The sequence below is a fragment of the Psammomys obesus genome, unplaced genomic scaffold (genome assembly GCF_907164565.1).
Source record: "Psammomys obesus unplaced genomic scaffold, mPsaObe1.curated_primary_1811, whole genome shotgun sequence".
Lineage (NCBI taxonomy): Eukaryota > Metazoa > Chordata > Mammalia > Rodentia > Muridae > Psammomys > Psammomys obesus.
The window spans coordinates 5,534,056-5,560,566 of record NW_026591643.1 but is presented as its reverse complement, the minus strand read 5'-3'; the positions used below and the strand labels follow the sequence as shown (position 1 = coordinate 5,560,566).

At 42.6% G+C, this 26,511-nt stretch overlaps 1 protein-coding gene across 3 annotated transcripts in view; it reads left to right on the top strand.

Moving 5' to 3' along the window:
• The window catches only part of Tnc (tenascin C), an 85,693-nt gene that overhangs the window by 32,987 nt on the left and 26,195 nt on the right, over positions 1 to 26,511 (top strand). For 2 of the 3 annotated variants that reach the window (XM_055611712.1, XM_055611711.1), the window contains exons 7-14: positions 1,296 to 1,565; positions 2,344 to 2,529; positions 2,799 to 2,888; positions 4,571 to 4,834; positions 11,450 to 11,722; positions 12,206 to 12,478; positions 16,319 to 16,591; positions 18,842 to 19,114. In XM_055611712.1, the coding sequence (XP_055467687.1) occupies positions 1,296 to 1,565; positions 2,344 to 2,529; positions 2,799 to 2,888; positions 4,571 to 4,834; positions 11,450 to 11,722; positions 12,206 to 12,478; positions 16,319 to 16,591; positions 18,842 to 19,114 (1,902 nt within the window). The remainder of the gene's footprint in view (positions 1 to 1,295; positions 1,566 to 2,343; positions 2,530 to 2,798; positions 2,889 to 4,570; positions 4,835 to 11,449; positions 11,723 to 12,205; positions 12,479 to 16,318; positions 16,592 to 18,841; positions 19,115 to 26,511) is intronic. The other variant, XM_055611713.1, reaches the window with a different exon arrangement.

Genomic DNA, 26,511 nt, shown 5'->3' with positions numbered 1-26,511 from the left:
GCTTCTATTCAAAGGTGCTTATTAGATGAATCCTGAAAGAGCAGACTAAATGTCTCTTACAGACAGAAACACACTAAATTCTCAGGATGACCTGAGGATCACAAAGTCCAAACATCCATTTTCTGAATGAATGAATGAATGAATGAATCAATCAATCAATCAATCAATCAATCAATGACCCAGTCTAAATGTATCCAAACTATAAAACATCTGTGACAAGATAGTGAGACAAGTGTTCTGTCACATAACTCTCTGAGAGCAGCTGCAGCAGCTACGAGGAAGAGGAGGTGTGTACCCCGATATGACAGGGATAATGAGGAAAGGCTTAGAGGAGAAGGGCCTCTCAGGAGATGAAGCAAAGGAACAGCCTTGGAGAGACTAGGAGGTGAGAAAGCATGAAATCCAGGAGGATGCGGCAAGAAGTGAGTTTAACAGGATGACACAGGCACACCCAGGTTGAGGACAAAAGCAAAGCTTGAAATAGCAATGACTCTTGCCCTAGTTCTTTTTTGTCAAAGACAACTTAGAGGCTGACATGATGGTCCAGCTGGGGTGAGGGGATTTGTCATCAAACCCGATAATCTGAATTCAATATCCAGGTCCCACGTAGGAGAAGGGGAGAACCAAGCCCCAGAGGTTATTTTCTCCACTCCACATGCGGGCTGTGCATGTACATGCAGCACACACACACACACACACACACACACACACACACACACATACACAGAGACAAAGACACACAGAGACACACACGTACATACACAGAGAGCTACACACACAGACACATACATATACACACACCAGACACACACATATACACACACACAGAGACACACTCATACACACACAGACACATAATACATACATACACACACAAGACACACACATATATACACCACAGACACACACATATATACACACAGAGACACACAGACTCACACACACTCACCCACACACATTTCCTCAGTGCACAAGCACAGTAGTTACTGACTGGCCACGGTAACACCAGCGAAGGAAGGGCTTTCATCATGCACCTTGTGCCAGGCTCCATTCTAGATGCTTTGCAGGCCTTCTCTTTTTCACTACTTGAAAAAAGAATACAAAAGTCCTCCAGAAAGATATCGCAGTCTCACCTTGTAGCTTGCCAGACAGAAACCGAGGCTCCCAAGGGCAAAAAAAAGTAAGGGGTCATTCATTATGAGCCACCTGTCTACCGTCTGCTGCAAAGCCACACTACACTCAGGTGCTGTTGTTGGCCTCGGCCTCTGAAATGCTGTTTCCCTTGCTGGTCACAGGCCTGGATGCCCCCAGCCAGATCGAGGTGAGAGACGTCACAGACACTACAGCACTGATCACCTGGCTCAAGCCCTTGGCTGATATTGATAGCATCGAGCTCTCTTACGGCATCAAGGACGTGCCTGGAGACCGCACAACCATCGACCTCACACACGAGGAAAACCAGTACTCCATCGGGAACCTGAGGCCTGACACAGAGTATGAGGTGTCCCTCATCTCCCGCAGGGTGGACATGGCGAGCAACCCTGCCAAGGAGACCTTCACCACAGGTGAGGCCTTCCCCACTGACAGGTGAAAAGACAGACCACCAAGAGTTCCACCCTACTCCATCCATGGGTCCTCCAAGCTCACATGGCACTGTAGACAGTCAAGGGGGCCTTTCTGTCTCTGTGTATTTATTTTAAATAGTAATTGCTGACCTTTTCAAAGATGAAGGGTTCAAATAACCTTCTAAAACATACCCAGTATGTGTGTACATACATGTATGAATATGTACATATTTATGAGGGGAGAGATGAGATGGAGCAGGAGAGAAGAGAAGGAAGAGGCAGGTTTGATAATCTCAGACAAAATTTCTGGTTAAAAGGGAATGGCTCAGTAGGTACAGACGTTTGTCTGACACCTTCTCAAATGGCATCACTTCAAAGATAAACAAACGTCAATTATTCATTCCACATATACTCCACAGGAGCTTAGGCTTAGTAAGAACTACGTAAGCAGCACCGAGTTACTAAAAATACATTGATTTGACAGGGCAGTTTTTGCACCCACAGTCCTATTTTGGGAGCTTTGTAATGTTCTTCAGACACAGCAAATGAAAAAAAATGCAGCTGATTAAAATGCTACATATCAGTCATTAAGAAAAGAGCCAGACCTGTGCTCCTTGTTTAAGCTTCTGTATCAGTTACCAAGACAGGAGGTGTGGGGGAATTCTGACATTTTGGTTTTCTTGACAGGTGCCTTTTGAATCTCTGATCGGAAGGTCAAATTCTCCTATTCTCTTCACACCTAGTATTAATGCCGGTCTTGCTTTTTCCTCCTAAATAGGCCTGGATGCTCCCAGGAATCTCCGCCGTGTCTCACAGACAGACAACAGCATCACCTTGGAGTGGAGGAATGTCAAGGCAGACATCGACAGTTACAGAATTAAGTATGCACCTATCTCTGGAGGTGACCATGCTGAAATAGATGTTCCAAAGAGCCAGCAAGCAACAACCAAAACCACACTCACAGGTGAGCGCTGACTCAGCAGTGCTGGGTCCCAGGGGCCCCCAAAAGGACAGGAGACTGCTGACACATGCCCCAGCCTTGCAATCCTCCAGAGAGAACCAAATAAGGCTTCATTTCCTCCATTACTCTCACTGCAACTGCATCAAGTTAGGTAGTAGCACGTGTTGGCATACAGAAATCACAGGGCCAGGGTCAGGTCTGGGGTCGCTTTCATGGTCTTCTGAGAGCCTGCTCTCTTCCAGGCTGATTGCAACCTGCACATTCTCTTTCAGGTCTGAGGCCGGGGACTGAATATGGGGTCGGTGTTTCTGCTGTGAAGGGAGACAAGGAGAGCGACCCAGCGACCATCAATGCAGCCACAGGTGAGGTGCATGGGGGTCCCACCACTGCCGGAGCAGACTGAGCAGGCAAGACAGAGCTGATGAGAAAAGTTTGCTTACAAATGAAAAGTAAGAGGCCCGGGGAGAAATGGGCCTCTTGTACCATGGAGCCCATATATCTTCATTTAAAAGAACAAAAACAGAAAACATAAGCATACTCCCAAGGGAACTATCCTAACACAACTCTCTATAGAGGAAAGAGACTAAAGGAAAAAAATGAAACCAGACTTTATAACATACCTACATTTTTGTTTTGTCAACCTACTACTCTTTTAAAATTAGCCAGTTTAATTGGTACTCATACGGAGGTTTTTCCTGGGCACCTAAGAAAATAAGACAGATATTTAAATAACCATATAGTTCCCTTCTCATCCTGTAGTGTCAGCCCTGGGTGAAGATCACTACAGGAAAGGATTGCGGAGCATTGCTTCTTCCCTAAATTATTTTTCTAAACGCATATTTCACGAAGAAAATCTCTCTTCTGCCTCCCACCAGCCTCCACTGTATCTCCTCAGACATTGGGAGGAGAGGAGAGAAAGATGTAGGTCAGACTTAGTTGGGTCTCCTTAGGCTGCAAAACCTAGCACTGTGCTTATACACGTAAAATCTTTACATCTGTACATTTATAAACTATTCATACATATGCACTGTGATTTTATGATAAGTGCAGATTTACATGCAGCTAATGAGACACCACTCAGAGGCACTACTGTACCCTTCACTTAGTTTCACTCCCAGTAACAGATTGCATAAACACAGAATAATTCCACTCCTGGATACAATCTCTTGGCTTTAGATTTCAGTAGTGTAGGGCATAGTGTGTGTGTGTGTGTGTGTGTGTGTGTGTGTGTGTGTACATTACTTCTGGGCATATCATCACATATAGGTTTGTAAAAGCATAACAAAAGAGACTCAGAATACTTGCATTGCATCCTGAGTATCCACGTTGGAATATTCCACAACGGCCTTTGCCCTTTGTGTCTAAGCCCAGACATTCTCAGCACCCTTCATTACACTGTAAATTTACCGTTTCACAAACATTAAATAAGTAGGATGTATCAGTCCACTTTGGCTGCTGCAACAAAATGCCTTAGAGCAGTGGCTTTATATAGAAAAATAATCTTATTCTCAGGGTCTTGGGGCTGAGAAGGAGATTAAAAGAGCCAGAAAGTTCAATGCCTATTGAGGACGCTCTATCTTGTCCATTGAGATGTCTGTCTTTGCTGAGTCTTCAGGTGAAAGAAAGGACTGGGGTCTCTGTTGTTGAGCTACTGAACCTAACACAGACCTGCTGATAATCCAACATCTGAATGGCATCCTCTGGGGCATTAAGAGTCAATATATTGGTTTTAAGGGATAGTCTGCAGTCCATGGCAAAATGGCATGTCATGTTTTGAAAGTAGCTTTTGTCCTTTAGCAATATTGAGACCAGTAGTCTGTGTCCTGGAAGTGCTTTGTTAAGCAGCATTTTAAGGTGTGGATGAGCCACGATGTTACATTTAATACTCCCCGACTACGAAGAGGTAATGTGTAACGGCATCTGTCTACCAAAGATGAGGCCAGCCAGGCGGCTGTGCTACAGTACATGACTCCTCGGAGCACATTCAGCTCCAGCAGCCCCGTGCCTTAGCGCCTAAAGCAGATCCCTTATTTTCTCTTTCCAGAAATTGATGCACCCAGGGACTTTCAGGTGTCTGAAACCACACAAGACAGTCTGACTTTACTCTGGAAGACACCGCTGGCCAAGTTTGATCGGTATCGCCTCAACTACAGCCTCCCCACAGGCCAGTCAGGGGAAGTCCAGCTGCTGAAGGATGCCACCTCTCATGTCCTGAAAGACCTGGAGCCAGGGCAGGAATACACTGTCCTCCTCACTGCTGAGAAAGGCAGGTACAAGAGCAAGCCTGCACGTGTGAAGGCTCCCACAGGTAGGTCACCCTGAGCTCTCCCAAGCCCTCTGCTAACTCTGAGTGACAGAGCTTTGAGTCAGCCAGGCTGGACTGAAATGTGATGCCCAGAGCAGAAACATGCTCCTTTCTCTCCTCATGAAGCCCTCTCTGGCATGCTGAAATGGCAACTTCTTTTGTGAAGACTGACTTTTTCTCCTGGCTGTCAACTGATTGAACCAAAGTCCTTCACTGAGAAATGTTGACTTTTAAGCATTTCTAACTAGGAGAATGTAAACCAAGACCTGTGTTAGGTCTGCCTTGTCTCTTGTTGTGGAATTCTTTAAGTTCCTTATTTCTCTTCCTTAATGACAACTTTCCTTTTCATTGTTTTAAAGGATGGTGGGAGTCAACGTTTGAACATCTTCCTTGGAATGTTTTTATTCCAGGTCTCTTGCTCTCCTCATGGTGGTTCCTGCACTTGGTCCCAAGCCTACCTCAGCACCCTTCGTACTTCCTTTTTATTCCTAGTTATAAAGAGACTCCTGGTTCTCCCTGGTTGATCCTGGGCCTCCTACAGTCCTGTTAGCCTGCTCACCCACTGATCCTTCTTCCTATCACATTTTTTTCAGGGACCGAGCTGAAGAGAGAATCTGGGAACTAAAAAATGGTTCTTCCAATAACAGAAATGACACATTCAATTTTAGCCATTAAGTTTTCAATATTCTTTGAGTTCTGTAAAGCGATAGTCTTAGCTTCTGATTTCATTAGCATACATCTATTAGCATACATCTATTAGCATACATCTATTAGCATACATCTATTAGCATACATCTATTAGCATACATCTATTAGGCAACTCTTGCATATGTTACACTGTGCAGGTCTTTGAGGAAACGCCCATCAAATGATCATTATGGACTCCCACACCTCTCAGAGTCTTTGGAGAACACTAGAAGCTGAGAATATCAGAGAACACAATCAAATAGGAGATCAGTAGGTTTGATGGCCACTAGTGCTGGTCACATAACACAGATGTCGCCTAGCTAAGCCTCAGGGAATGACGATGGGGCAACTCAGAAATGTCTTGCAGGGCCTATGTTACTAATTAATCTCTTACAACTACATACAACAGAATTCTCAAATCTCAGTCCCTTCCATTAAATGAATCTGCACTGGATAGTAGAAAAGAAAGCATAATAATTTCAAATTGTTGAGAACCCAAGCTGCTTAGGGTTTGGCTCTCATTTTCAAAGTCATGTCAATGTCACTGTGTGTGTGTGTGTGTGTGTGTGTGTGTGTGTGCACATGAGCACACGTGCATGCGTGTGTAAGCTCACATGCAATGCCATCATCATATATGAATTCTAGGCAGAAGATCAAAGGTAGAGCCAAAGCTCCAAACATGGATCTTTCTGAAGATTTTACCAATCATTTCTTCTATAGCTCACTGGCTATTCTTGGGTAACATGAGAAGGGTAGTCTTCTACCAGAACATGTCATTGTAAATCACAGTTATTTTTAAGGAAAATAGAAAAATTTGTGAGACAAAAAAACAGTCTCTAATCAATTGTGAAACTAGTGTTGTAGTTAATTCTGTGAACAGTGCAGACTCCTCCCTACTGAGCTCTGGGATTCTGGTGCTATCAGAGATGCTTGGAAAAGAAAGTTACTCAAAGGGAGGGAAATAGAATAAAAAAGAATTAGGTCTTATAGCCCAGGTTCAATAATCCTGCTTTACAGGAGTTTATTTATAATATGCCAATGGATAAAAAGAGAACCAGAAATATAAGAAGAAAGAAAACTCTCTCCTCACTCCTCCTGCCCCTTCTTTTCCTTTCCTCTTTCCCTTTCCCAAAGTCATTAGTTCAACCCCCAAAATGAGGGAACTCCAGTCCTGTGTCTCTAGAGTCAAGGGCAGATGTTGCAAGACAACAGTTCTTATCTGTGGACATTGTGGGAAAATGAAGAATCAATAGCTCTCCTGAGTTTTTTCCAAGGAACCCCCAAGTTCCAGCCACAGTAGTGGCCAAGTGCAGAGTCCTCCATGACATGACACCATATTGAAAGTGTGGTTAATCTTTCCACCCATCATACACCTGTGTACTTAGTTTGCTCCACAAGAAATCAAATTTTCACCTAACAGCATCTTTCCATGGGCCGGGTGGTCGTTCAGAGTCTGGACTCTCTGGCCTCCCTTCCACTACTTATGTCCTTGGGTATCACATGGCAGTCACCCTGTATGTTCCCTGAGGCTGCCTCAACCATCAGGCCTGTGATCCTTTTGTTATCCTCCTCTCTGTTTTCCACTTAGCATTCTCTCATTTATTTCAAGTGTTATTCAAAACAAGGGCATCCTCTGCACACTCAGAAAGGAACCTGCCCTGGCCTACCCCTGCTGCTGAGGCTCCAATGTTCCTTGGATACTTTCTGCCTTGAGAATGGGCAGTAACAACCTCCCTGTCCCTGACCTCCTCCCACCCATGAGCAGAATGTAGGGACAATCTCCCTTGCCTGCTGCTGCCTGAAGTGCCTGGAACACATCCAAAACCAGGACAAGCAGCACAAACTGCGGAGCTCCAGCCGCTCAGGGCCAGCATGACCACATTTTGTTTTCTCCTTTTTGTCCTTCTCTGCTTTAGCAGCTGTTTGGCACCCTTCAGGACTAGGGTCAGGGTAGTCATTCTCTAGGAATTCTTTAAGTTAGTTTAGTATAGATGACAAGAGAGAGAATATGAAAGGAGGAAGGAAGAGGAGAGAGATAAAAGAGAGGTGGAATAGGGAGAAAGACATCCTCTCAGCACAGAAGAAAACCAGTGTGTTTTAGCCATATCCTCTTCACTCCCTCCCTCCTCCCAGCTCTCCCATCCTCTCCTCTTTTCTTTCAGTTTTGCCTCTTCTCCTTCTGCTCTTACGTTCTCATTAACTAAACTCTGCCTACAGCCAAGGCTATGACTTCATTGTGAGCAGTGAGAGACATAAAGGAGGACAATAGGCAGAAGCCAAGGACCAAGAAGCATATTTCCACAGCAGCCTAGGACTCAACAGTGTCTCACATGAATTTGAGAGACAGAAAAATAATTTTTCCTAACCATAGTTTCAGATATTAAAGAATATTTTGCTCTGGTTTATCATTTTGAATTTTTATGGAGCAAAGTGAAGTTTATTCAAATATTTATTCTTTCAATGCACATTTAGTTAATATACTATGATTACATGCTATGAGTCAGGCAGAATAGGGGAATATTCAGGATACAGAGATACTGGAAACAGTACACTGCAGAAACAAAGATGGAACCAAAACTCAAAGGATGTAGTCCTGCTGTTACAGAGGTAAAGAGGAGCCACAGGAGGATAAAGACAGGTCTCCATCACGTGCCTGCCAAACTGAACAAAAAGCTCAGAGAAGTCTCAGAAGAAGGGCTATTTGGCTCAGTCCACACAGAGCAAAAGAGCAGGGAAAGGTCAGGGCAGGGGCCGGGGTAGTGCCACTTCTAGCAGGTAGAACAGCATCTAAGAGGCTCAGAGTTAAGGGATGCTCTGTAGTCATGAAACAAGCTTGGTCCTGCTGTGTGACTGAGTGGAAGAACAGCAGATTCTAAGGTTTCTGGCCTCATGGGGACAGTTGCAAAGCACAGATGTCCAGGGGCTTTAGCTTTATTCTTGGTAGCTACTGAAAAACACCAGAAAGCTTCAAGGCAGCCAAGATTTTGTATTTTAGGCGTTTTATCTCTGGAAAATGAGTTTGGAGCCATTGGCAGCATCATTATGGTCTTTGGACTTGTACTGAACTTTCCCCTTGCTGTGGGAAAATCACTCTCTCTCACACAAAGAGCTTCACACTCTGCATCTTGCCAGCCAGTGGTAACCATCTATACAATGGTGGGATAGGAAAGGCTAAAGACATGGCCAGAAATTCCTCACTGCAGCTGCTTGGTCCACCATGCACACAGATGACATGAGATTTGGAAAGTCTGATTTCCTAGGCCCACTGACATTACTCAGAGGGTAGATTCCAAAGCACAGCTGTGCAAGAATGACAATGACCTTTTTCATAGTGACATGCCAAGAAAGCTGGGGTGCAAGTAGACAATGGGAACCCTTGGCTGTTGGTGCAGTGAGCCCACAAGTATGCCATTCATCCCAGAAATGAAGAGTCAGCACTTTATGCACAGCTTTCCAGTCAATGCTTCAACTGCCTGCTGCATCTTTCTTCAGAGCACCCCTCCACCCTCATCCCATAACTCTCATAATTCTGTCATTCATCTTAGTTCATTAGTGGAAAAATGCCTTTCACTTGTTTAAGTGTGTGTTTGGTGGTCAGGTCAAGGTGGTATGCCGACACCATCCATTGTAAATATGACCACACGCCACTCTCATGCAACAAGCCATAGATCTTTCTTGATCTACCTATGAAAAGGAAGGGGGAAAGGTGGAAGAATAGATAGCCAAACGAGGAGGAAGCTAAGCCCCACAATGATTGCTGTTTAGAGATAGAAGCAGCATTTCGGGAAGAGGTAAAGCACAGTGTGAGGGCCATGAAATCGGACAAAAGTGAAGTCTAGAGATGAGATGGGTCTCCGCAGGAAGAGCCTCACTCTGATGGGCCACTCCCCTTCTCTTTGTGTCTGTGGGCATTCTAACAGCTTCACCCTGATGATGTGTAGTCTTCTCCTCCCCCTCCCCCATGTTAGGCAACTCTCCCATCGTGGTGCGCAGCCTCAGGTCTGAAAACCTCTTCATGGGAAACAATATGATTTATATCACAGTTAGAGATAAGGCTTACGACAAATACCCAGAGAGGAAAGATAGGGACCTCGTTCTCCCCATGGTGTGAATTCTCAATGCCAGTTGCTTCTGATTAGTGGTTTTTGCACAGCAGAAAAAGAAAAAAGAAAAGAGGAAAATGAAAAGGTTTTGTTTGGTTGGTTTTTGTATTTTGGTTTGTTGTTGTTGTTTTGGTATTTTGTTTGTTTGTTTGTTTGTTGTTGTTTATCTTGCCTTACATCTCTTTACGCATGAGGACTTTTAGGATACTTGAGAAAGGCAGACAGGCTAAGGGTGAGTTGTCTTAAACCTCAACACCAAGGATTTAGTCATGTTTGGAGGTCCTGTTTCTGCCCTCACAAGGACACATAGGTTTAAGGGTAACTGACCCTCTTCATTTCTCCCAAATCCATACCTGTCACCTTGAGTTTGAGGTCTCCCACCTCATAGAGAGCATGGGTGGGTGCTTAAGAACTTGGGCATGTACTCCAAGGAAGGAATATGGGTTAAAAGAAGAATCCATAGACTGTAGTTCATGATCTGTTGTTATAAATAAACATTTTCTAAACAAGGCCAGATGATAAGTCCTCTAGACTTTAGAGGCCAGGCAGTCTCTGTGACAGTTACTCAGCCCTGCTGTCTCAACACAAAAGCAGCCATCAACCTTGTAGAAGAGGAAAAGTATGGCTCAGTTACACTAAAACTCCATTTCTAACTCAAATATCTGAACTTTATTTGACTTCCATGCATCATCTTTTGATTTTTTTTTTATTCTAATCAATGATTTCCAAGTGCAAAAATTGTATTAGCCTTCTGACTCTCAAACTAGGCATCAGGCCAGACTTGGCGTGCTAGTTTGTCCTAGTTTATGTACCCACGTTCTGGGTCAAAATACATTTTTTTAAAAAATTGAAACAGTGTAACTTTATTCACGTGGGGTAATTTGAAAAACTTGAATGGAATAGATTTTATAAAAGCAATGTTTTTTTTCATGCTGAATAAATGACCTCCGCCAATTTGCAAGCTAGCATTTTCAAATTAAAAGGCTGTTTTCATGGTCCTATAAGGCTCATTTGAAATCAGCAGCCATGAAAACAGGAAGAATGACTTATTTTTTTCATTGGCGCAAAGGCAGTTCCTACCCTTCAATTTTTAGGACAGGTTTCCAGAGAGGTTCTTTGTCTGTGGGTCATGCAGAGGCCACTTAAACTGAGCCCAGGCAAATGACCCCCTTAAGGCAGATTCAGACAAGGGAGACTGTGCCACACTTCTGTGTTTTGGCTTTAATAAACTGCTTCTCCCAGGTCCCAATTGGCGTATTTCCAATTCCCAAGGAATGGCATTTCAAAACCATGTCACCTACCTCAATTCAGCTTTACCCATAGTGTTTATCTCTACTCCACTGAAATGGCTCATAAAACCTGATCTGAAACCCAGAAACTGAAAAGTCCAAATTGAACTATAACAGACATTCTAGGAGAGGTTGAGGCAGGACAAAGAGAAAAGAAATACAAGCAGATCTAAGAGGCTGCAAAATGCAGAGTGCTGGAAAATGACCCAAGACCAGCTGAGGCTAACTCCTTGTAATGAAAACCACTTTGTCAACTCAAACTGAGCTGTAGAGCCTCACTAACACATGTGCATAGTTTTCTCTAGGACACTTGTCAACAGGAAAACATATTTCCAAAAGAAAACTCAACTGCACAAAGGCAAGATCAGAGCTGTACTAACCTAATTATTGCATTTTATGGGGACAGTGCCGCTGGGGATACAGTGACAGCAGTTGGTATAGATTCTATTGGCCTTGGCCAATTGATTTCCTGCTTTCCTTTTCTTAAAGGCAAGCATTTGAAGAACAGTGTAACTGACCTTGTTTCTGTCATTGTTCAGAAGAAGTGCCTCCCCTGGAAAATCTTACCGTGACTGAGGCCAGCTGGGATGTCCTCAGGCTCAACTGGACTGCAGATGACCTGGCCTATGAGTACTTTGTCATTCAGGTGCAGGAAGCCAACAAGATGGAGGCCGCTCAGAACCTCACAGTGCCTGGTAACCTCCGGGCAGCGGACATCCCAGGTCTCAAGGCTGCCACTCACTATACAGTCTCCATCTATGGGGTAGCCCGGGGTCATAGATCACCAGTGCTCTCTGCTGAGACCTCCACAGGTACTTTTTATCTTCATATCTAAAGCTTCTGTTTTTCCCAATAGGAAACTGACCAAGAAAAATCTCACATCATTAATTTTAGAATGGCCTTCTTCAGCCACAAGCTGTAGTGACATGGGGTCGGATACTGGATAGCCAGGCCATCAAGTGACACAGTTCCAAGGCCACTGTAACATTTCACATAAACCACACATTGCTGCTCTATGGAATCCATCATCTGGGATTCCGCATAAACCAAGGATGGTAACCCTACATTCAGGGGTGATTCGTCAAAAGGAAATTCGCCACATAGTTAACTCCTAGATTCTCTGAAATTCAGAGCAATTTCTTGATAAGCTAAGAAAACAAATATTCTCCTACACCCACCCCTCTTCTGTTTATCTAACAAATGCCATGTTTTCTGGGAATATAGAGACGTTCCTTGTGTTCAGGATTCTCTACATCTTATAATGAAATTTAAATGCATTCTTTGTCCTTCTCTAGGGAAAACTCCCAATTTGGGAGAGGTCACGGTGGCCAAGGTGGGCTGGGATGCCCTCAAGCTCAACTGGACTGCTCCGGAAGGAGTCTATAAGAATTTTTTCATTCAGGTGCTAGAGGCTGACATGACCCAGACTGTCCAGAACCTCACAGTCCCTGGAGGACTGAGGTCAGTGGACCTGCCTGGGCTCAGAGCAGCCACCCACTATCACGTCACCATCCGAGGGGTCACTCAGGACTTCAGCACGGCCCCTCTCTCTGTTGAAGTCTCCACAGGTATCCTAGACATTTGCTTTTTGTCTCCAATTTCTGTCTTAGCTCAAAAGGAATCCACTCTCTAATCGGGGCTTAGCCTCTTCCATGTTGGGGAAATCCTGGTGAATCATTCCTGCTTCTTTCTAAATATCATATCCCTTATTTGGCTAGGGCCTGCTCTTAGCCTAGCAGCCAGTTCCATGGAAAATTCCACCTACTGTTCCTTTACAAAAGTAAGAGGTGACTTCTCTTGAAAGTATGTTTCAATTATAATACCTAAGACACGTGAAGGCACAATTTGTAAGGAAAAAGAGAGTCACTCTGAACTACGTGGAAGATACTCAAGGACTTCCCATAGCTCTATTAGTATGTCAAGAATGGACATTTTGAGTAACTGCAAAAACTACCTTTCATTCCCAAAGGCTGAAAGAAAAACTTGGCTTTAATGCCAATAATTGTCGTGTGCTCACTACCTCACCATTCCTGGTGTCCTGTGCTCCACTGAAATCCTAGGCCTCAGGGCTGGCACTCCCGAGAGAGTCACCCTGCGCGGCAAAGTCAGGGGCCTCCACACTAGGCACTTGCTGTAGAGGCCATCACAGGCCTGTGACCTTGCTGGACCAGACAGTGCTGTATGCCTGTCCCTGGAGCAGGAAAAGTTCTTCATATCTTGGAGGTCTCACCTGAATGTGATTTGCACATTCAGACCTGACTTAGCAGGTCTGGGCTAAAATTCCATATTACTGGATGAATATTATTTCTGGATGTACTGCTTTGCATCTCTGAGCCTTCTTTTGTCATCTTTGAGTTAAAGGTATATCCCATATCCCTTCTTTAGAACCCTGGCATGAGCCGTGGGTGAACTAAGAATGAGTGCACTTGGCAAAGTCATCATCTAACCAGCGTTGGACGGTCAACAACTAAGGCATAGCTGTATTATTCAGGGTCCTTTAGAACTTACAGAATATATATACACATATGAGTATATGTAAGATTTATTATGGGAATTTGGTCTAACTTATTATATTCTAATAAATTTCACATAATATATAAATGTGTGTATATATGTGTATGTGGAATATATTTATAATATATATGGGACTTATTAGAATATATACATACATGGGATTTACTATAACAGCTTCGAGGCTGTGGTCTAGCTAGTCCAAGAATGGATGTCTGCCAACAGAAGATCCAAGAATCCAGTAACTGGTCAGTCCACAACACTGATTTCAGTCCGTGGGGCTGAGTGTCTCGGTGTTCTTCAGTATACACTGCAGTCCTGAAGAGGTAGGCCCTAATGCCAGTGAAGGAATGCACTTGCCAGCAAGAGTGAAAACAGGCAGGCAGAGGGGGAGCTTCCTTCTTCCATGTGTTTTACACAGGCTGCCAGCAGAAGGTATGGCCCAGCTTAAAAGTGGTTCTTCTTACCTCAAAAGAGCTGAATAGCGGTGGATCTTCCCACCTCAAAAGATCTGGATTAAAAACTGGTCTTCCCACTTCAAATGACTTAATTTAAAAAAATCCCCCACAGGGGTACCCAGATGCTCGAGCTTTAATTAATTCCAAATGTAGTCAACTTGACACGCAAGAATAGCCACCATAGTTTTAAACACAGCCATAGTAAGAAATAGCACAGGCAGCAGTGTTGCGGCACAGGAGAACAGAACTTTCTAGTGAAATATGTTCATTACTGCCCTCAGACACATTAAATAATACATAATAATTCCTAGTCATCTCTTCAGATCTGGGAAATGATGTGGATGTCTTGTGCTGAAACCACCTAAGCCCCTCTTCTTAAAAACTGTGCAGGGTAAGGCCATTGCCAAGAAAGGACAGCACACCTCAGTTCAGTGTTTTCCACTAACATTCTTTAAGGTGAAGAAAAAAATGAAATTCATCTCAATCCTTGAAATGTCCCTTGAAATACACTATTCTGTCCATCACAGAAAGCTAAGAGCTATTCATTAGAGGTCCAAAATAGCTTCGGAGAAGGCTGCAATGAATGGTCAAACTTGTGATAAGTTTTGACCTTCTGCTCCTCTCCATAATCCTTGTATTCAAATCATCAGTTTTCCTGCTTATATATACACCAAGTGAACTTGGCATTGCTATGAAGCACATACCTATGGTATATAAGGAAAATGATTATGATCATTTACTTAAGCTGGCCATGTTATCACTTTGCCTTATTTCCTGGTCTGTGTTGAGACAACACAAAAGACCTCTGTGACGTGTGATCTGGATTGAGGATGCTGATTCCCTACATTTGTGGTCTGCAGCTGCATAGCTTCTTTAGTAAATGGAATTTCCCAGTGAAGCCTTGATGCAGCAGATAATGGTTCTGAGCAAGTGCACCTGTGTCTCCAGACCTTCCATTAAAGCCCTGGGGCTGTGTGGAACACCTTCCTCAAAGGATCATGGGACACTTGAGAACAAGAATTATATACTTAAAAAAGAAAAAAAAAAAACCTAAGACCTCTGTAACTTCTAATTCTAATGGCCACTTCTGATTTAAGAAGCTGGAGCTATAAGGGTGTACTTCAGTTTGTAAAGGGCTTGCCTCTCAAGCCTGAAGACCAAAGGTTGATCCTCAGCACCCACATAAGGGTACCTATACTCTCAACTGAGGAAGCATCTTTGATGTTTGCTGGAAAGCTGGTCTAACTTAATCAGTGTGCTCCAGAGTCAGTGAGACCCTGTTAAAGACTAAGGGGGCGGGGGGAGTGCTTGAGAAAGACAGCTGATGCCAACCTCTGGCCTCTTGCACATCTGTACATATAACCACATAGGAATAAGCTCTCTCTCTCTCTCTCACACACACACACACATACACACACAATTAGAGGCTGAGACTATACTGAATACAAAACAGTAAATTTTTCTATACCCCAAACTCAGACTTTCTTAATCCACAATAATTGACCACATTAAATATCCTTTTACATAGTAAAACAAAATGAATAGTGGGTCCTGCTTTGTACTACTAGGCAATACAGAATCACTCTTAATGAAAAGCAGCATGTTCATTTCACACAGGCTGGCTTTGTAATACAGCCATGCTTCATTCCAAGGTTAAGAAGGTGGGAGAGTGCGAGACAAGCCAAGAACCTATTGTGTAACCTCATGTTCTGGAAAGTTGACAGACGCTCAGAGATAAACCAGAGCGCCTGTCAGAACTTGGACCATGCATGCTTCAGAAGCCCAAGTACAGAGCAGGTAGCCAGCCACCACAGATGATCTTTCACCTCAAGTGATAACCGAGGCTGCTCAGCTTTCCCCCCATGACTGGGATATTCCAGAACACATCAACAGGCTCCATTTTTTAAGTTGCCATTTATCAGACACTTTCTGTGCCCCGTGTATGATATGAAGATATTGATAAATATCAAGTAAACCCAGAACCTAATGATATGGCTCTGCTGTTTCTATTTAAAACTGAAGGCTCAGCGAGAAAGCAAGATGGCCAAGATGACATGACTCGCCAACATTTGTGTGAGAATTCTAACCCAGGTTTTTTAGGCCTCCAAACCCTGGGTTTTTAACTACTTGTACTTCCTTCCTCGCCTCCACAATCCAGTTTTTCCCTGTTGCCTTTAACCACCGTCTGTGCATTTTCAGAGAGTCCCATGCCTTCCAAAGAAGCATGATGCAAATTTTCCTTTTCTGACTGTTTCCGGCTCAACAAAACTATAACCAGAGTAGCAAATACAAATGCAAAAATACCCAGAGACCAAGAATTACCAAACTGAAACAAAAGATTCTTTTTCTCTCCTTTTGCTTTCCTGGAGTCGGGTTGGGGGACATTTGGCTTTCTTGCTTGGTTTGTAGCACTGACACTAACCTCCCTGCCTTCTTCAGAGGTGCCCCCCCAGCTGGGAGACTTATCCGTGACTGAGGTCAGCTGGGACAGCCTTACACTCAACTGGACCACAGATGACCTGGCCTATGAGCACTTTGTCATTCAGGTGCAGGAGGTCAACAAGGTGGAGGCCGCTCAGAACCTCACAGTGCCCGGCACCCTCAGGGCTGTAGACATCCCAGGCCTCAAGGCTGCCACCTCCTATAGAGTCTCCATCTATGGAGTGATACAGGGCTATAGAACACCGATGCTCTCTGCCGACACCTCCACAGGTATCTCTCCTCACACGCCTATGCTCACTCCTCACAGTTCCCTTCTCTCCCTCCCTCTTCTCTCTCTCTCTGAGATGGCAAGGGAATTAGCTTTCCTCCATGGCTGAATCCTTTCCATGCACGCTGCATGCTCAGAGCCCTCTCTGTGAGCTGTTCCTTCATCCGGTGCCTTGGCCACAACAATGATGAGCCATGTAAGATACTGATGCTTTTGGCCTCCAACACCCACTCTCTTGATTTATCTGGCCCGTCCTACAATGAAATCATTGCACCATGCCCTCTGTTGGAAGAACCAGCTTGTTGGTTTTAACTCCCATCTCTAAGCCTGGAGAAGAACCAAAACCCCATCTTTCCCACATGAAAGTTTATATGGAGCACAAATTATTTATTTTGGAGGCTCTTTTGCTGTTTGAAAATGATGCTGAATTATCCCTGATGGAGATGAGTCCTACAGTGCTTACACTTAACCAACGATTCTTTGAAATGAAATGAGCAGAACAGGAGAACTGAATTACCCTCCCCTAGGCAATTCTCTCAGATGCAGAGTCATTGTTAGAACATCAAATTATCAAATAATCTACTAACAAGAGGAAACGTCATACAATTATGACTGGGTAATATACTGAAGAGAGTGGTTTTTTGTTTTTTGGTTTTTTTTTTTGTTTGTTTGTTTGTTTTTTGTTTTTGTTTTTTGTCAGGACACCCAGTGGCCCTCATAGCAAGAAGTATCTCAGGCTATAAATGAAACAGGGTTAACATTCCCTCTTTTGCTCTGTGAATCAAGACTTGTTCCCTAAAGCATTGGTCCTCCAGTGGCATGCTCCCAATGCCCACACCAGGGATGCATTCTGGTTTACTCATCACACTATTCCAGTTATAAAGCACTCAGTGGTCCCTGGGAATCTGCCGAAATCAACAGCCTTCCCTAACCCTGTTTTTTCATGGCTAATCTTTATGATGTGCCCTGATGAGTTGTTTCACGTCGACTGTCTCCTTTTTTATACAGTCACTGTGACTAAACTCTCACAGCAAACCATTACATCTTTGTTGATTCAAAAGTACAGCTCTGAAATTTTGCCTCACTCATTATGGGAACTGTTGCTGATACATACACAAAATGCAGGCAACCTCTTTGTGGACAGTGACCTCAGAACGCCCAGAGACTGCAATTGAGGCTATCCTGAATTTTCCCCAGGGCTCTTGTCTGACATCTACAAGTTATGCCTTCCCAGAAGGCAGAGCAATCAATCACCCAGCGCTACTGAGCTTTCTTGCAGATCTCATGGTTTGGATGCCATCTCTATTCTTTTTTTATGGTAGCAATATTCTTGTCTCTGACGAGTTGGCCCATGGAGGGAAAAGGCTATAATTCATCTGCGAATCTGGGATTAGGGCTCTTCCTCCTTGCTACATAGATTGCACTTGCTTCACAAACCCCTCCTGTGTGCACCCTCTGAATGCTATATCACTGCTTCTTAGAAAAGCATAACCACTGCCAGGGTGTATCTCAAGCAAAATATTATTTCTTAGCTAAAAAACGTTGTCTGGACTGTTTGGCTCAGCTGTCTTGGCTGACAATGCAGGACTAGCCTTCTTGGCCCACACAGACATAAGAGAGAACATGCTATTTTAACAGATGATGAGAACAGCTGGCTGTCCCTTATCTAAAGTATGAAAAAAAAATAATCCAGAGTTACCCTGAGAGATGGGTGGATCCTTTCAAGTGACAAAATCAGAAGTCTCAAGGTTCCACCCAGGGAGGGCCATGGTGTCAGAATTATTTATCACTCATTTAGATAGATGGGCACCCTCTCAAAGCGAAGGACAGCTAAAGCAGAAATCCAAATAATCTTGGTCCCTGATTTCAGCTCAAGAGCCTGGAAGCTGTCAGCCCTCATATCTTTTGACTGATGTCCAATGGTCCCTGAGGCAAAGCTCTTGGAGGCAGGTCCAGCTAAGATGATGACATTTTCACTGAAACCAGCCATCCCATCTTCTGTCCAGAAGTGTCTTACCAGGCTGGATCATGACTAACAAATGCAGAGCAGAAAAATCTAACAGCCAATACCTTTGTTTGTTTGTTCATTTTTCTCCTAACAAAACTTTTTCTCTTTCATTGGCACTGACTGGTACTAGTAGCATCTCTTTGTCCCTCTGTAACCCTGAACTATCACCACCTCCACCTCCAAACACAGCCAAATAACTAATCAATTTCATTTGTTTTCTCTCTCCTTCCCTCTCATTTTTCAGCCAAAGAACCTGAAATTGGAAACTTAAATGTTTCTAATGTAACTCCTGAGAGCTTCAATCTCTCCTGGACAGCTACCGACAAGATCTTCGACATGTTTACTATTGAAATTATTGATTCCGATAGGTTGCTGCAGATGGCAGAACATAATATATCTGGTGCTGAAAGAACAGCCCACATCTCAGGGCTTCCCCCTAATACTGAGTTCATTGTCTACCTCTCTGGAATTGCTCCCAGCATCCGTACCAAAACCATCAGTACCACCGCCACCACAGGTACATAAGCATTCTCTATTTTCTGACACTATCTCTCCACAGTCTCTCTCAACAGGATGAAGCCACTTCATTTCATTGGCCCCTGAGATACAAGCCACGGAATACCATCTTTTCTAGGTTACTTTTCTAGGTTACTGTGGCATTGTCTAATAAAGCTCTCTTTCAACAGCCACCTAAATGGTCCATTCACATGAATCCATGTCTCTGATTGGTCGTAAGCAGACCATAAGTATCACATCAAGTTTTATCCAGGTTGTCATAAAGAATGTGGAGAAAGGAGCTCTCTCTCTACTTTGGTAACTTCAAAGTTATTGTGATAATTGTCCTGGGCTTGCAAAGATATATCTTCCAATCAAATTTCCATTTTTGGTTATCGTAGCATCTTTCTTTCCCTAGAGTCTTGAGCATCCTCATATCAAGTAGCTTAGTGATTTAAGGAAATTATCAATTGTGCCCTTTCTTTGTATTGTTTTTTTTTCTTCATCTGGGAAAATGAAAAGAAAGAACAAAGGTAGTTAACTCATCAGATAAGCAGGAGGTGGCTATACTATCCAGCTATAGGGGAAGAGATGTCTCCTAACCAGAAGGTTGAGAAACACATATCAAAAAGGAGAGGATAGTCCTGTGCACAAGGGGACAGAGATCCAAAGGGAGCAAACCGTTCTTTCTCTGGATGTGTGGCATGTGTTCTGTGCCAAATGACTTCTGCTGTGCAGTGAGAAGTGAATTCAAGGAGAGCTTTCTCCACTCATGCAATGTTCTCAGCACATTTAAGGCAATGCTTTCTCTTTATAGCTAAATTAGAAAACCCCACACTAGAAAAAGTATACGTTTATAGAAGAAATGCACATTTTTCCTTATAGTTCACAAAAGAGGGCCCATATTCTTGGGAACCCGAGAAAAGGATTGGTATTATATAATCAAAATTGCCTTCTGCTTAGGTCACCAATGTTTGATGGGGACCCTATTCATTTGCTTTTGAAACTACAAACTGTTATCAGAGAGTTCTCTAGAAAAAGAGAGCCAGAGGTAGTTGGTTCCCAGCCCATTCAGGTTAATGTATAATAAAACAGAGGGGACGAAATTAGTCAATCATTTACACTTGGCTTGAGTTGGTTTTCAACCAAGAACAATTTTTTTGCCTGAATGATAGCGTCTAAAACCTTATGGATTCAGTCTGTGTTTTAATATGTAATTTCATATGTAATCTTAGTGCTTCCGTAGACAACACTCTTCTTAGGCATATCCCTGCCTCAAGTATGACCTCAGGAACTTGCCCTTAATAGATTTCTTACAGAAGTTAGTTGTTTTGATCATCACCAAACAACAGTGGCATATTCTATTCTCCATTATCCTGAAACTCTGCCATCTCCAGCCTCAAACAAGGCTGCTTCTACTTACAGCGCTTGATTATACTGGCCAGCAGACAGGCAGCACGCTCAGACCCTGATAGACCATGCAACCACAAGTACTTCCTATTAGGGCTTCTTTGGGCTCCACTGAGCCCCTTCTGAACTACACTCTAACCTCTAACCTCTTAACATTTTCAACCTCTTAATTCTACCAGATCCTATTCGATTTGATAAAATCATCTAATCAGAGATCTAAAGCTTTAAAATATACTTTACCCCAAATAAAGGGACTTCATAGTCTAAATGCTCTTCCCTAAATATCTACTCCCATTTGGAGTTGCTCTGTTTGTGTTGAGTTAACATGACTTTCTTTGTTTGGATTTCTAAACCGTCTTTTTCTGCACTCTTAAATGATCTTTCCTCAAAGCACTCATTCTCATTCACCTGTGCTCTTTCTAATCAAAGTTTGACTGTGTCCTATTCAAAAGAATATCTGTATGTTGTTTTAGGTCAAAATGGTCTACATTATCTTTCCATCTGCCAGGATTTTATATATTGGTGCCCTTAGAATGTTAAGAAGAGACCCTAAAGAGCAGGAAAAACAAACAAACAAATATGAGAAAGCTCCAGTAGTAGCCATCTTGCTCTTGATATTTTCATTTGCCTGGATTCCTGACAAGAAGGCTGCTTTCTTTTGATGCCTACTCTGTCAAGCATGCACTGCCACCTGCTGCTGTCTCTTCCAAAGCACCAGAACTTTCTTCCCATCCTTCATCTTGTCAAAATTGCAGTGCATGTGGTGAATATTCAGAGCATTAAATAATTAAGCATGGCTGTCTTTCTTGGAAGCAGACAGCATGTCAAGGAAGTGTTTGTAAGGATTAGAAGAGGTGGGAGAAAAATGTCCCTTGCCTGCATGGAACACTGACCAAACCCTAACTAGTGTTTTATTTCTTGGATTTATCTTCTGTCTCACATTTCACTGTTGTTGTATCCTCTGGGAGTCGAATGAAGGTAATACTAGCCACAGGAACCAAGGCCTCCCTGCCTCCCTCCCTCTGCATGATGAACGTGTTGGCACTGCCAATCTTCTCACAGTCGCATGAGAAGAATGATAGACTGCATCTTTAATTCAAGGGATGGCTTCTACAGCAAAAGATAGTGAAAAACTGAGTTCTATCTGGAGGAATTTACCCACTGTGTGCTTCAAATAAACTGCCAATTTGGTAGCAGAAACTACAGCATCATCAGCACCTCATTTTTTCCTTTTTTTATTATTATCATTTATTACAATTCATTTAATTTGTATCCTGACTGTGGCCCCCTCCGTTGTCTCCTTCCACTCCCACCCCCCTTTCTTTCCTTCCACTATGCCCCTCCTCTAGTCCACTGATAAGAGAGGTCCTCCTCCCATTCTATTTGACCCTAGCCTACCAGGTCTCATCAGGACTGGTTGCATTGTCTTCCTCTGTGGCCTGGCAAGGCTGCACTCCCCAGGGGGAGGTGATCAAAGATCCCGCCACTGAGTTTATGCCAGAGACAGCCCCTGATCCCCTTACTAGGGACCCCACTTGGAGAATGGGCTTATATGCTACATCTGAGCTGGGATTTTAGGTCCTCTCCAGGAATTGTCCTTGATTGGGGTATCAGTCTCTGCAGGGTTCCCAGGGCTCAGTTTTTATGGCTTCTTTTGGAGCTTATGTCCCCTCCAGGTCTTTCTATCTCCCCCTGCTTTCACAAGATTCCCTGCACTCTGCCCAAAGTTTGGCTATGAGTGTCAGGCTCTGCTTCAATACCTGGATCAGTAGAGTCTTTCAGAGGCCATGTATGGTAGGCTTCTGTCCTGTTCCCTGTCCTCTCCTGCTTCCGATGTCTATCATGTTTGTCCTTCTGAATGAGAATCTCATATTGACAGGAAAGAAAAGTCATTCCATTGATATAGCTCTATGTTGTTTCCGAGCCAGACTGGTTTGACCCTTAGCGACCATACAGCATTGATAGCATGCAATTTTGCATTAAAAATTGCTCACATGAGCCCATTCTTATCTCCAAATATTGGAGACAAAGCAAAATAACTCCCAGGTTGGAAAAATAGTCTGCTTTTTTCCAACCCTAAATCCTATTAATAGTCAGTCTTCTAGGACTACTGTTTCTCTTTAAAATGCAACCTGGTTTGACTTACTTGGCATTTGTATTACTTAAAAAATGACTAGGAGTCTGACCCTGTATACACCTCAGTTGATACAAGCTGTGAAGGCCTATTATATTAAATGGGTTGCTCGTGTTATTGACTGTTTAAGCAACAAGAGAAGTTTTACCTCAACAGAACTCTCCTTTTACAAAGGATCCATTAAATAAATTACCTAATCAAGAAATTTAGTGCTTAACAAAGTTTTCCTTCAGCTTTTGCATCGATAAGATGTTTATTCATAGAAATTGTCTTCCAGGGTAAGGTATGGATTTTCTTACTATGCATCATTTAAGTTTCCAATATACTTGAAGAAATTCCACTGAAGTGTGGATGTAAAGAATGTTAGCCTTTAATTTGTGCATCCATATAGGTCAGACACTAAGAAAACCCCAAGAAGTGCTTTCTGAAGTATGCTTTGTGGTATACCAGCTCTTTGAGGCATTTAGAGACATTCCCAAAATAGGGAATACATTGATCAATGAGCTTGTGTGATGCTGAGGTGAACAAGAATAAATAGATTTATTAACAGAAAAGCCTTTGGAGGGAAGCATGCTCTGTGAATCTTTATGGTAAAAGAAAATGGTTGTTTATGATTAATGTTTCAAGATGAAGCTGTATTTGCCTGGGACATCTTGACCTCAGAGATTTTGGAAAATTTAGCCACAATACCTCAGTGGATGGTTGGTTCACTTTCTTCACAAATGACTGCAAAAGATTACACTTAAAAAAAACACACACACACACAAATGAATACCTGCAGAAAAAAAAATCAGTAACTTCTTAGTCATATAGTAAATGTGGGCATAGATACTGCCTGAGTTTCAGCTTTTCTCTGCAAGTATTTGGATAAATATAGACATTCAAATTCTATGGAAAAATTCTGAATAAATCTTCCACTTCCTCTAATAACATCTCCCTCTTTGCCCATGTTCCCTCCATTCAGAGCCAGAACCACAGTTGGGCACGCTAATACTTAGCAATATTACTCCTGACAGCTTCAACGTGTCATGGACCACACAAGTTGGTCTTTTTGCAAAGATTGTTATCATTGTGAGCGATGCCCATTCACTGTACAAGTCTCAGCAACTCACAGTCCCGGGAGATGCACAAGCGGCTCACATCACGGGCTTGCTGGAGAACACTGCCTATGATGTCAGTGTGACAGGGACCACCTGGGCTGGTGACCCCACCAGACCCCTCACGGCCTTTGTTGTTACAGGTATTCAGAGGTTCTCCTTGTCAGCTTAGGGTTCTGAATAAAAGGAAATAGGCATTCTATAGAAAGATCTAATCCCAAACATAGCCTTGAATAGAAATATAACAGGTCTTCGTTTTTAACCTATAGGTAGTGAATATGTGTGTTTATATATATATACATATATACATACATATATATATGCATATACAATGTATATGGTGCAAGGTGGTATTTTAACATATGTATATATTGAAGAATCTCTAAATCAAATCAATTAATATGTCAATCATGTTATCTGTTTTTGTGATGAGAATATTTAAAACCTAATCTTTTGCAGTTTGGAACATCTAAGTTGTTATTATTAACTGAGGCCATTGTTCCATGCAATAGCTCACCAAAGCTCATTCTTACTCTCCAGTTGAACTTTGTACATTTTGACCTTGGCAATTGCCTACCCCCAGTCTCTGGTAACCACTATTTTTTTTTCTACTTCCACCAGTTCAGTTTGTTTAGATTCTACATAAAAGGGAGATCATCAAGTGTTTTCTCTTTCTTTGCCTATTTCACTTAATATCCTCCAGGCTTACCTGTCGAATCAAGAATGACAGAATTCCCCTCTTTTATGGCTATATGGTATTTCCCATGTGCATTTGTCACATTTTCTTACTAAAGTATACACTGATGGAAACGAGTTGCTAAGCAATGTTATTCACAATAGCAGAGACACAAGATGTGAATTTATAACCCCAAAGCGATGCCACTACTGAGGAGAGGACCATCTTGGGAGCTCTTCACACGGGTGTAGAGCTTTGGGGATCGTTGCGCCCATTTTATAGGATGCCTTATCCATAGTGCAGAGATTCTGGATATAAAATGAAATCTAAGTTAGTAAAGGTAGGGTAAGAATTGTGTCCATAAATTAAGGAAGATGGGATATAAATGCTTAGTGTCCTAGTGATCCCCCAAATTCTACAACTTGACAAAAAACGAAAACAAAGCCGAACAAACAAAAAACTTACTCTTAAAACAGCCAAACACAACAAATTAACAAGTTCAACCCAGGAAGGCGGATAAGTGCTAATTTTTACCCACTTATTAAATTTGACCTGAAATTTCTTTGAATCACATAAAGAAATGCTACCTATTTTCTGTCCTGATCTTACCTTAAGTCAATGGTAAAGCTGCCATAGTTTCAGAAAAGCAAATTTCTAGCTTGACAAACCTCAAACTAATGCTTAGAAATTCTCTTCTACTAAACTTTCAGGAGACAGATGTAGTCATCTGACTCTTACACTAAGCCAGTCCCTCCTGGAGTACAAATTACTGTACGCGAGCTATAAGTACAGCTAACTGTTAGTTGAGATCAACTCTGGTTGATTTCTAAACCTCTCCCACACCATCTTACTTACATTAGCCTCGGCAAGTGGCAAGGGTATTTGAACCCTGATCTCCTTATGTTAAAGAAGAGACTAATCTTTAACATGAGGTGCTCCTTGACACCTATCTTAAGAATCTAGCAGACACCTTGAAACAACTGCCTGGCATCCACTGGATCTTCTGCAGATGCTATATCTTCCTGTTGCTTCCCAACAGAATGAGAAAACTGGGCTCGATAAAAGTAAACAACAAAGCTGGGAGGTAGATCAGAGGTAAATTGACTTCTCCAGCATGATTAAGGTCTTTTTACTCATCCCTACACATGAATAGTTAACAGAACCAACAAGCCCAGATGAAAGAATAGAAACATGCTGTGCTTCCTCTTCGTTGAACATTGGGTATGTTTTACTGTAATATATTAAATGGTTATATTTTTTTTCTTTTCAATTCTCAAATGTAAGTTTAAGCTGTTTCTTAAGTGCAGTAAGAAGAACAGGTGTGAGGAAAAGAGCCTTACTACCTCAAGCACACAGATTCTGTCAGGCCCTCACTTGTGCCCTTTTGCAGGACCTCCCACAGAACAGAGGGGGAGGCTGCAAGAGCAACCCTCAGAAAGGAAACATAGATCCAGTTACAGCATTGTTTCTGCTAATCCATAATGGTGAAAAGATTCTACATTTTGAAAGAGGCGTACCAAAAAAGAGAAGAAAATGAATAGACGAGACTATGGGAATGGGAGGAGGGAACAAGCGCTTGCTTGACTAATTAGCCTGAAAGTACCTGTTTCAACGGAATCCACTGCTTTGATGGGGTGGAGTTACAGAGGCCACCTAGCAAAGAATGGCACCTTATACATAAACAAAACCAACATTTGATATCCTTGTTTTACAAACCAAGACACTTTGCGCAGTAAATATGATTTCATCTTTGCTTTGATAGAGTTGCAGTTTCTGGGAAATCTTATGAAAAAAAATCCTTCAAAACAAACAACTATTTCAAAATCAGCACAGGAAGTCCAAGCCACAGCAAAATATAAGTCTTATGGATGCTTATGCTTATAGATGAAGGCATCCATCCACTTGTTAGTTCAGATATCAATTACTTCTTTTTAAACATTTTTTTTACATCCTAGGGGTTTACTATGGGCCTTAGTGCAAGGTCATTTATCACTCTGAAACTTCTCAGCTGCAACAAAAAAAAAAAAAGAAAAAAAGAAAAGGAAGTGAAAGAATGGAAGGAAGGAAGGAAGGAAGGAAGGAAGGAAGGAAGGAAGGAAGGA